A 12,502-nucleotide genomic window follows, 5' to 3' on the forward strand; every position below is an offset into this window, starting at 1 on the left:
GCCACGTAGCGCTCTGTATGAAAGTCACTGGCTGTGCCGTGTGCAGTCTGTGGCTGGTTTGCATTGTTGTCTGCCATTGTAGTGTTGGGCAGCGGCAGCTGGATGTTAACAGCGCGTAGCGTTGCGCAGTTGGAGGCGAGCCGCCAGCAGTGGTGGATGTGAGGAGAGAAATGGCGGAGTTTTGTAATTCGTAAGACTGGGTGTCATGAACTACCATATATATTTTGACTATTAAGGTAAATGCACTGTTTGTTCTCTATTAAAATCTTTCATTTGCTAACTATGCCTGTCAATAGTTAGTGCCTTCAGTAGTTTGAATCTTTTATTTAGCTGGCAGTAGTGGTGCTCGCTGTATTGCAGTAGTTAGAGTAACGAAGATTTTTTGTGAGGTAAGTGATTTGTGAAAGGTATAGGTTAATGTTAGTCAGGGCCATTCTTCTGTAGGGGTTATTGAAAGTCAGATTGCGTTGCGCTAAAAATATTGTGTGTCAGTTTAAGCACAGTCGTGTATAAATTGTTCTAAGGGGACGTTTCAGTGTGTGATGTCCTTAGGTTAGTTAGGTTTAAGTAGTTCTAAGTTCTCGGGGACTGATGACCTCAGAAGTTAAGTCCCATAGTGCTCAGAGCCATTTGAACAGCACTATATGGAAATGAATCATGAACTGAGAAAAACCGGAAAAGAAGAGCACAGTAGCCTTTGAGATGTGGTCCTATAGAAGGATGTTGAAAATTAGGTGGACTAGTCAGAAATAATGAGTTTCTCCGTAGAATCGACGAAGAAAGGGACATATTGTAACAGAGACAAAAAGGAGGGAAAGGATGACAGGAGAAGTGTTAAGACGTCAAGGAATTATTTCCAAGGTACTAGAGTGGGTCATATAGAATAAAAATTATAGGGAAAGACAGAAATTGAAATATATCCAACAAATAACTGTGACGTTGGTTGCAAGCAAGATGGACGGGAGCGAAGGCGTGGCGGGGAGCATCAAACCAGTCAGAAGACTGTTGAGGAAAAAGAGGAGGATGGTCTGACGACATCGAAATAACAGATGGAACACAGCAATCCAAAACACGAAGCACCATGGTTTTTACAATACATTTCAAAACAACAAGCTATAGGTGCCCGTTTTACAGTACAGTTAGTGTGGAAGGAAGGTCAGTCTAACGTCATGGTGACACGTTGGTCATTAGAAACAGGGTACTCACTAATTGGGGAAATAAGTCGACTATAGGCTTCTTGAAAGAATTCAATGATTCATACAAATTTTGGGAAACTTAAATTAAGTCGTATCTCTGAATGTCCATCTTTGTTGAAGATGGTGACTGTGACTTCGATTGGTCAACGGTTGGTCAAACAGCGGAACACCTCAGCCATAAATTTTGAACTCTTTACTAACCTACCGATTTCGACGTTAATTGATGTAGTCATCAGGTCCGTTGACAAAAGCAAATCGGATAAAATCCATCTGCGTGTAGTCATTGTCGGGGCCACAATAAGCTGATCCAAAGAGCATGACGTGATCACTTCGTGCATCTACTAGTCGGTACTGACGCGTTCAAAATGGTTCAAATGGGTTTGAGCACTATGGGACTTAACATCTGAGGTCATCAGTTCCCTAGAACTTAGAACTCCTTAAACATAACTAACCTAAGGACATCACATACATCCATGCCCGAGGCAGGATTCGAACCTGCGACCGTAGCGGTCGCGCTATTCCAGACTGAAGCGCCTAGAACCGCTCGGCCAGTCAGGTCGGCCACTGACGCGTTCTCGTTAGAGAAGCAGTAATACAGAACGGGTCGATCAGGAGAACTTACTAGCTTCTAATGTCGATTAGTCATTGGATATCACCTGAGTAACAAATCCATCAGGGACATTTAAACCCTTCTAAAGCTTCCCAAGTTGACGGTCATTTGATTATGAAGCGGAAATGAGAAAGGACAACCAAAGATCTGGCAAATCTCATGTACTGACAGGTGGCAGGCAGAGATTGTCGAGTACTGTTGAGGGTGGGTTAAAAAAAAAAAAAAGTAGTAAGCTGAAGGAATCATTCGTGAGTTCCAATGTGCTACTAGCAATCCATAAGTCACAATGACTGTGCGTGGGGACTTAAAAACAATGGGGTACAATAACCGAGCAGCTGCTCATAAGCCACACATCTCTAAAGTCAATGTTAGCGAAGCTTGAGGCGGTCTAAAGAGTGACACCATTGGATAGTAGATGACTGGAATCAAGTGATTTGGAGGGATGAATCACTTCATACGCTACTGCAACGCGATCGGAGAGTTTGGGTTAAAAAAAATGGCTCTGAGCACTATGGGACTTAACATCAATGGTCATCAGTCCCCTAGAACTTAGAACTACTTAAACCTAACTAACCTATGGATATCACACAACGCCCAGTCATCACGAGGCGGAGAAAATCCCTGGCCCCGCCGGTATTCGAACCCGGGAACCCGGGAGCGGGAAGCGAGAACGCTACCGCTCGACCACGAGATGCGGACGGAGAGTTAGGGTTTGGCGAGTATCTGGAGGACGTTGTCTACCATCAAGTGTAGCGTCAACAGTGAAGTATGGAGAATTTGGTGTTAAAATAGGGGGTTCCAGAATGAGATTTTCACTCTGCAGCGGAGTGTGCGCTGATATGAAACTTGCTGGCAGATTAAAACTGTGTGCCCGACCGAGACTCGAACTCGGGACCTTTGCCTTTCGCGGGCAAGTGCTCTACCATCTGAGCTACCGAAGAACGACTCACGCCGGGTACACACAGCTTTACTTCTGCCAGTATCTCGTCTCCTACCTTCCAAACTTTACAGAAGCTCTCCTACGAACCTTGCAGAACTATCACTCCTGAAAGAAAGCCTGGGGGATGTTTCCAGAATGAGATTTTCACTCTGCAGTTCTGCAAGGTTCGCAGGAGAGCTCCTGTAAAGTTTGGAAGGTAGGAAACGAGATACTGGCAGAAGTAAAGCTGTGAGTACCGGGCATGAGTCATGCTCTGGTAGCTCAGATGGTAGCGCACTTGCCCGCGATAGGCAAAGGTCCCGAGTTCGAATCTCGGTCGGGCACACAGTTTTAATCTGCCAAGGAGTTTCAAAATAGGGGGTTGTTTCTCGTGGTTAGGGTTTGGTTCCCTTATTGCGCTTAAGAAAACACTGTATGCGGAAGAATGTGAACATGATTTGCAGCATTATGTCTGTGCACTGTAGAAGAATAGTCGTGGTCTTGCGGTGGCGTTCTCGCTTCCCGCGCACAGGGTCCCGGGTTCGATTCTCGGCAGGGTTAGGGATTTTTTATGCCTCGAGATGACTGGGTGTTGTGTGTCTTTCATCATCATCGACGAAGTGGCCTCAACTAAAAGGAATTTAGAATACGGCGGCCGAACTCCCACGCATGGGGCCTCCCGGCCAACAATGCCATTCGATCATTTCATTTCAGTATGATCATGACAACGTACCCTGTCATAAAGCAGCACCTGTGACAGGATGTTTGTGGACAATAACACTGCTGAAATGGACTTTTCTGACCAACGTAACACTTTTGGGATACGTCAACGTCGCTCCGGATCCGATCGTACCACATTACGGCTGTTGAGGCAGAAAGGGCTGCCATTCGTCCACCAGACACCATCCTCAACAATGTTCAAGCCGTCTTAAAGGCGAAGGTTGGACACATACCCTACTAATGTCCACTCATAACGTCCCAAACCAAGCGAGGTTGCGCAGTGGTTAGCGCACTGGACTTGCATTCGGGAGGCCGACGGTTCAAATCCGCGTCCGGCAATCCTGATTTGGGTTTTCCGTGATTTCCCTAAATCATTTTAGGAAATGCCAGGATGGTTTCTTTGAAAGGGTGCGGCCGACTTCCTTCCCCATCCTTCCCTAATCCGATGGGACCAATTACCTCACTGTTTGGCCCCGTCCCCCAATCCATGTGTCCCAATACTTTGGATGAGATAGTGTACCACTCCTTTTGATCCACTGTGAATAGTCTCTCTCTCTCTCTCTCTCTCTCTCTCTCTCTCTCTCTCTCTCTCTCTCTCCCTCTCTGTCTCTCTCTCTCCCTGTCTCTCTCTCTTTAACACACACACACACACACACACACACACACACACACATACACACACACACACACACACACACACACACACACTGGCCCTTTCCTATGCCACGGGGCGGCGGTACTTACGAAGACAATGCCAGGCGAGTTGCAGTTGAAGGAGTGTGCGCATTTGCAGCGGTCGTACGATTTGAAGCCACCAGGGGGCGTGGGCCGCTGCTCCCAGGATGGCACGGGGCCCGTCAGCACGGGCGCGCCCGGGGGCGGTGGGGGCGGGCCACCAGGGGGCCGTGGCCGGTAGTCGGGCCGGCCGTACGGGGGTGGCGGAGGCGGCGGCGGGGGCGGCGGCCGCGAAGGGTCTGGCCCCGGCTCCGGCTCGTAGATGGGCGGCGGGGGCCTGCGGGAACGCAGCACAAATTCAGGAACACTTCTGTTTACATCCACATCTACATACATACTCCGCAATCCACCATATGATGCGTGGCGGAGGGTACCTCGTACCACAACTAGCATCTTCTCTCCCACTCCCAAACAGAGCGACCCCTAATCTCTCTTTGTCGTCTTTCCGCGAAATGTAAGTTGGCGGCAGTAAAATTGTACTGCAGTCAGCCTCAAATGCTGGTTTTCTAAATTTCCTCAGTAGCGATTCCTCAGTAGCGATTCACGAAAAGAACGCCTCCTATCCTCTAGAGATTCTCACCCGAGTTCCTGAAGCATTTCCGTAACACTCGCCTGATGATCAAACCTACCAGTAACAAATCTAGCAGCCCGCCTCTGAACTGCCTCTATGTCCTCCCCCAATCCGACCCGGTAGGGATCCCAAACGCTCGAGCAGTACTCAAGAATAGGTCGTATTAGTGTTTTATAAGCGGGCTCCTTTACAGATGATCCACATCTTCCCAAAATTCTACCAATGAACCGAAGACAACTATCTGCCTTCCCCACAACTGCCATTACATGCTTGTCCCACTTCATATCGCTGTTCAATGTTATGCCCAAATATTTAATCGACGTGACTGTGTCAAGCGCTACACTCCTAATGGAGTATTCAAAAATTACAGGATTCTTTTTCCTATCCATCTGCATTAATTTACATTTATCTATATTTAGAATCAGCTGCCATTCGTTACACCAATCACAAATCCTGTCCAAGTCATCTTGTATCCTCGTGCAGTCACTCAACGACGACATCTTCCCGTACACCACAGCATCATGAGCAAACAGCCGCACATTGCTATCCACCCTACCCAAAAGGTCACTTATGTATACAGAAAACAACAGCGGACCTACCACACTTCCCTGGGGCACTCCAGATGATACCCTCACCTCCGATGAACACTCACCATCGAGGACAACGTACTGGGTTCTATTACTTAAGAAGTCTGCCCCGCTTAAAATTCAAATGGTTCAAATGGCTCTGAGCACTATCGGACTCAATATCTGAGGTCATCAGTCCCCCAGAACTTAGATTAAACCTAACTAACCTAAGGACATCACACACATCCATTCCCGTGGCACGATTCGAACCTGCGACCGTAGCGGTCGCGCGGTACCAGACTGAAGCGCCTAGAACCGCTCAGCGACAGCGGCCGGCCTCCCCCGCTTAACTTACGTTCACTGCTCCACTTTTATTTGTTTTCCTGTCTCCTATTAATTCTCACCATTCGTCTCTCCACTGCTTGCTCAACAACCCTCAATTTATAAATCGTTTTCATAATAAAAATTCGTGTCTCGCTGTTACAAGGCAGAACTGGACCCCACGCTGATGGTATACTTGCCGTTAGAGACACAGTAGATGCTTCGTTCTGAAAAATCGTTGACTTTGCCGAAAGCATCACGCGCCGTCTTAATTCTTTCGTTTACACTACTGACCATTAAAATTACTACACCACGGAGATGACGTGCTACAGACGCGAAATTTAACCGACCGGTTAGCGACGGTGGCGACACCTACAACGTGCTGACATGAGGTAAGTTTTGAACCGATTTCTCATACACAAACAGCAGTTGACCGGCGTTGCCTGCTGAAACCTAGTTGTGATGCCTTGTGTAAGGTGGACAAATGCGTACCGTCACGTTTACGACTTTGATAAAGGTTGGATTGGAGCCTATCGCGATAGCGGTTTATCGTATCGCGACAATGCTGCTCGCGTTGGTCGAGATCCATTAACTGTTAGCAGAATATGGAATCGGTGGGTTCAGGATCGCCATGCTGGATCCCAAAGGCTTCGTATTACTAGGAGCGTGGAATGTCAGCTCGGAGATCATGGCTGCGGTTACCCTTGGCGCTGCATCGCAGACTGGAGCGCCTGCGATGGTGTACTCAACGACGAACCTGGGTGCACGAATGGAAAAACGTCATTTTGTCGGATGAATCCAGGTTCTGTTTACAGCATCATGATGGTCGCATCCGTGTTTGGCGGTGAACGCACATTGGAAGCGTGTATTGGTCATCGCCATACTGGCGTATCATCCGGTGTGATGGTATGGGATGCCATTGCTTACACGTCTCGGCCACGTCTTGTTCGCACTGACGGAACTTTGGGCGTTATATTTAAGATGTGTTACGACCCGTGGCTCTACCGTTCATCTGAACCCTGCGAAACACTACATTTCAGCAGGATAATTCATGACCGCATGTTGCAGGTCCTGTACGGGCCTTTCTGGATACAGAAAATGTTCGACTGCTGTCCTGTCCAGCACATTCTCCAGATCTCTCACCAACTGAAAACGTCTGGTCAATGGTGGCCGAGCAACTGGCTCGTCACAATACGCCAGTCACTACGCTTTGGCAGCTGTACCTGTACACGCCATCCATGCTCTGTTAGACTCAATGACCAGGCGTATCAAGGCCGTGGTTGTTCTGGGTACTGATTTCTCAAGATCTATGCACCCAAATTGCGTGAAAATGTAATCGCATGTCAGTTCTAGTATAATATATTTGTCCAATGAATACCCATTTATTTTCCGCCCCCGGCAGCTGAGTGGTCAGCGCGGCGGAATGTCAATCCTAAGGCCCCGGGTTCGATTCCCGGTTGGGTCCGAGATTTTCTCCGCTCAGGGACTGGGTGTTGCGTTGTCCTAATCATCATCATTTCATCCTCATCGACGCGTAAGTCGCCGAAGTGGTGCCAAATCGAAAGACTTGCGCCAGGCGAGCGGTCTGCCCAGAGGTGGTTGTTCTCGGTACTGTTTTCTGAGGATCTATGCATCGAAATTGCGTGAAAATGTAATCACATGTCAGTTCTAATATATTTGTCCAATGAATACCCGTTTATCATCTGCATTTCTTCTTGGTGTAGCAGTTTTAATGGTGAGTAATGTATTTTTCCGTCACGCAGTCTTTTTCAGCTAGTATTTCCCCAATGCTTACTACTAAATACATCTTCTTTAGGAATTACTTTTCATTCTTTTGCAGAGGGTACGCTATGTTCCGTTTATTGGTATGTTGAAGAAGAGTCTACTCAGTCCTTTAAGTGTATTAGAAGTTACATGGGAAACAGTGAAACAAGAATTTAAATGTTTGTCCAGCCAGTGTAACTAGTAAAGCACGTCAAATCTTGAGAAACAGATGGGAGATGTAATTGACCATGAGAGAATACAAAGGCCGGAAAGCACGGAAAATCGTACCGTGTCAGCATTGGCGAGTGGTTTGCAGAGGAAGTCGCACGGGAATACGGTGGTCTAGGTAGCCGTGTGCATACTCTCACGGTGGAACTGTATTCCTATCGATATGGTTCTACACAAGACTGGCTCCAAAGTAATGGAGCCGGTACCTGTCAAACAAATATGGTGGCAATTTCCTCATTAATACTTTAGCACAACTTAACAGCATCATTGAATAGCTGTGTCAGCAAGTGCTCCGCCAAGAATCTGCGTGAGAATGGACTCAGAGACTCTGTCGTATTATTGTCTCCGAAGACACAGTGAAGTGCGTACTCTGGATGAAATTAGTTCCTATAGCCAGCTTTACTACTTTACTGATGGAAGTTGGGGGCGGGGCGTGGGGGGGGGGGGGAGGGAGGTACGGTGAAGGCAGCACCACCTCTGCAGCTATTTAGCCAGAACGGCAGAGGAAGACTCCTTGGCACTTGGTTTGGTAGTCTGCGTTGGTGCCAGGAGGACACCGCCGCGAAAAACAAGTCACCCTCAGCGGTAGTTGAATAATGCAATGGCTCTGTTCTTCATCGATTTACGCTATCTTGTGACATCCTGAAATTCTGTGTTCAGCGAATAACAATTTATTTTGGCCGCTCCATCCGATTGTCCCGTATCAAGGCAAGAAATCGGCAGGACCAGAATAGCGAATGGTTCAAATGGCTCTGAGAACTATGGGACTTGACTGCTGAGGTCATCAGTCCCCTAGAACTTAGAACTACTTAAACCGAAATAACCTAAGGACATCACAGACATCCATGCCCGAGGCAGGATTCGAACCTGCGACCGTAGCGGTCGCGCGGTTCCAGACTGTAGCGCCTAGAACCGCTCGGCCACTCCGGCCGGCAGAATAGCGAGCAAGATTAATATTGTATTAGAAATTTGCATATTATGTTTCCAATTTGTTACGTATTCATGCCATCAGCTCATGATCATTTGATTTATACACTCCTGGAAATTGAAATAAGAACACCGTGAATTCATTGTCCCAGGAAGGGGAAACTTTATTGACACATTCCTGGGGTCAGATACATCACATGATCACACTGACAGAACCACAGGCACATAGACACATGCAACAGAGCATGCACAATGTCGGCACTAGTACAGTGTATATCCACCTTTCGCAGCAATGCAGGCTGCTATTCTCCCATGGAGACGATCGTAGAGATGCTGGATGTAGTCCTGTGGAACGGCTTGCCATGCCATTTCCACCTGGCGCCTCAGTTGGACCAGCGTTCGTGCTGGACGTGCAGACCGCGTGAGACGACGCTTCATCCAGTCCCAAACATGTTCAATGGGGGACAGATCCGGAGATCTTGCTGGCCAGGGTAGTTGACTTACACCTTCTAGAGCACGTTGGGTGGCACGGGATACATGCGGACGTGCATTGTCCTGTTGGAACAGCAAGTTCCCTTGCCCGTCTAGGCGCTGCTGTGGGTTCGATGACGGTTTGGATGTACCGTGCACTATTTAGTGTGCCCTCGACGATCACCAGAGGTGTACGGCCAGTGTAGGAGATCGCTCCCCACACCATGATGCCGGGTGTTGGCCGTGTGTGCCTCGGTCGTGTGCAGTCCTGATTGTGGCGCTCACCTGCACGGCGCCAAACACGCATACGACCATCATTGGCACCAAGGCAGAAGCGACTCTCATCGCTGAAGACGACACGTCTCCATTCGTCCCTCCATTCAAGCCTGTCGCGACATCACTGGAGGCGGGCTGCACGATGTTGGGGCGTGAGCGGAAGACGGCCTAACGGTGTGCGGGACCGTAGCCCAGCTTCATGGAGACGGTTGCGAATGGTCCTCGCCAATACCCCAGGAGCAACAGTGTCCCTAATTTGCTGGGAAGTGTCGGTGCGGTCCCCTACGGCACTGCGTAGGATCCTACGGTCTTGGCGTGCATCCGTGCGTCGCTGCGGTCCGGTCCCAGGTCGACGGGCACATGCACCTTCCGCCGACCACTGGCGACAACATCGATGTACTGTGGAGACCTCACGCCCCACGTGTTGAGCAATTCGGCGGTACGTCCACCCGGCCTCCCGCATGCCCACTATACGCCCTCGCTCAAAGTCCGTCAATTGCACATACGGTTTACGTCCACGCTGTCGCGGCATGCTACCAGTGTTATAAAGACTGCGATGGAGCTCCGTATGCCACGGCAAACTAGCTGACACTGACGGCGGCGGTGCACAAATGCTGCGCAGCTAGCGCCATTCGACGGCCAACACCGCGGTTCCTGGTGTGTCCGCTGTGCCGTGCGTGTGATCATTGCTTGTACAGCCCTCTCGCAGTGTCCGGAGCAAGTATGGTGGGTCTGACACACCGGTGTCAATGTGTTCTTTTTTCCATTTCCAGGAGTGTAGTTTTGCCTCCTGCGTGAATCGTTTATTCGAAATATTATTAATCGCATAATTAATTAATATTTCTCTGCAAGGACTGGACGAAACGGCCACTGGATGGCAAGGAAGACAGGGGCACAGCAATCACTAGCAATCGCATTGTTTTTTTATTATTATTGCATATCCATATTTCAGCTGTAAATAGAAATCTTCAGGAAATTATAGAACCAGAATTTATTTACATAAAATAATAAATAAAACGTCACGTTATCCAATAGAAAGGATACCTTTTTAGTCGACATACCATTTGAGTGAGTTATAATCCAACAAACTCCCAGCAGTAGATGTCACCATACGTCTTTACTGGTGTACAAGCAGAAGGAAAGTGAGGTGGTTGTTTACAACAATACAGCAGCCTCAGTTTGCGTCATGTAGTGTAGGTAACGCTGTCTACATTCCAAAAATTAACTAACTCAGTTTCTTTCCCATGTAGTAGCTTAACATTTTTAAAAATAAAATCAGCAAATATCTCAACAAACGCCGATTTACAATGTGTTTATTCATATGGTAGTGGTGAAGCGATCCACCGAATCTTATACAAAAGATCCTTAATTGGTTCATACAATTGTGCCCTACAGAATTGTTACATCACAATGGGAATAAAAATTTAAACATTTTACAAGATATTCTTGATAACACATAGGCAAACGGAATTCGTCAAAAGCTAAAATCTAGCGTAGTCGCCAGTATCGTAGTGGTTCAGTGATCCACTAAACAAATAATTTAAAAGAAATACAAAAGGTCATAAAGATCGTTTTTTAAAGATCTATTAACGCCATAGTAAAATACTGGAGATCAACATGACCAGGCTTCTTTAGCCAGATGCTATTACTAAAAGCATTTTAGCGCTCTCTGTTTCTTACGTAACGCATGGTGCAGCTCCAATTGTGGTGCACTGCTTGCAGAAAAACGATATAACACATTGCCTTATATTTAGCGCCTAAAGCTAACTGTTGAATGATGTCTTACTTGTTTGATGGTAAAACCGATGTAGCATTGGATAGTACCAACAAAATATAAGACAAACCGATGCATTGATAATAATACTTTTTAATGTTTTGTATAAACTTTGCATTTTGCCTTTTAGCTATTTTTTAAAATGGGAACACAGTCGAAGTCAGTAAACTGTAATATATATATCCAGTAAGAGGCCTGTGACGATGTTTAAGGTTAGCTACAAAATTCTTGACTTCAGAAAAAAAAGTTAAATGCAGACCAGTGATACCACGGGGTAAAGGAAGGGAAAGAGGACGTGACTGAGGATAGCGTGAGAGAGCTCTGCGTTGCGACTGCAGTCCCACCTGTAGCTGCCGGTGACGGGCGGGTAGCGGTCCCTGTTGTAGTAGGGGTCTCGACCGGAGCCGAAGCTGCGGCCGCTGCTACCCCAGACCCAGCGGCCGTCCTCGCCTGCTCTGGATGACGCCAGCAGCGAAGTCAGGCACAACGTTACACCTGAAACACAACAGCCAGTACGGCGTTTTTCAGCTGCCCACACATACCTGCATCTACACTGAAGCGCAAAAGAAACTGGTACGTAGCTCTGTATTCAAATACAGAGCTAAGTAAACAAGCAGAATACGGCGCTGCTGTCGGCAACGCCTATATAAGACAACAAGTGTCTGGCGCAGTTGTTAGATCGGTTACTGCTGCTACAATGTCAGGTTATCAAGATTTAATTGAGTTTGAACGTGGTGTTATAGTCGGCGCACAACCGATGGGACACAGCATCCCCGAGGTAGCGATGAAGTGGGGATTTTCCCGTACGATCATTTCACGAGTGTACCGTGAATAGCAGGAATCCGTTAAAACATAAACTCTCAGACATCGCTACGGCCGTAAAAAGATCCTGCAAAAACGAAACCAACAACGAGTGAAGGGAATAGTTCAGCGTGACAGAAGTGCAGCACTTCCGCAAATTGCTGCAGATTTCAATGATGGGCCATCAACAAGTGTCAGCGTGCGAACCATTCAAGGAAACTTCATCGACATGGACTTTCGGAGCTGAAGGCCCACTCGTATGCCCTTGATGACTGCATAACACAAAGCTTTACGCCTTTCCTGGGCCCGTCAGCACCGACGTTGGATTGTTGATAACTGGAAACATTTTGCCTGGTCGGTCGAGTCTCGTTCCAATTCGTATCGAGCGGATGGACGTGTACGGTTGTGGAGACAACCTCATGAATCCATGGACCCTGCATGTCAGCAGGGGACTATTCAAGCTGGTGGAGACTCTGTAATGATGTGGGGCGTGAGCAGTTGGAGTGATATGGGACCACATTGTGCATTCCGACGTAATTTGGCAATTACAGTAGGACAATGCGACACCCCACACGTCCAGAATTGCTTCTGAGTTCCGCTGTCCAGCAGACTCCCCGTACACG

The 12,502-nt window shown here is 47.7% G+C and overlaps 2 protein-coding genes across 2 annotated transcripts in view; one reads left to right on the plus strand and one right to left on the minus strand.

The window, feature by feature from the left end:
* Positions 1-12,502, plus strand: part of LOC126284273 (uncharacterized) — a 626,414-nt gene that overhangs the window by 45,391 nt on the left and 568,521 nt on the right. The window lies entirely within an intron of this gene.
* Positions 1-12,502, minus strand: part of LOC126284274 (basic salivary proline-rich protein 4-like) — a 57,133-nt gene that overhangs the window by 4,822 nt on the left and 39,809 nt on the right. Inside the window, exons 2-3 of the mRNA XM_049983090.1 lie at positions 11,423-11,573; positions 4,190-4,457 (exon numbers count right to left, since the gene is read on the minus strand). Of these exons, the coding sequence (XP_049839047.1) occupies positions 4,190-4,457; positions 11,423-11,573 (419 nt within the window). The remainder of the gene's footprint in view (positions 1-4,189; positions 4,458-11,422; positions 11,574-12,502) is intronic.

Source organism: Schistocerca gregaria, chromosome 8 (genome assembly GCF_023897955.1).
Source record: "Schistocerca gregaria isolate iqSchGreg1 chromosome 8, iqSchGreg1.2, whole genome shotgun sequence".
In the NCBI taxonomy this organism is placed as follows: domain Eukaryota; kingdom Metazoa; phylum Arthropoda; class Insecta; order Orthoptera; family Acrididae; genus Schistocerca; species Schistocerca gregaria.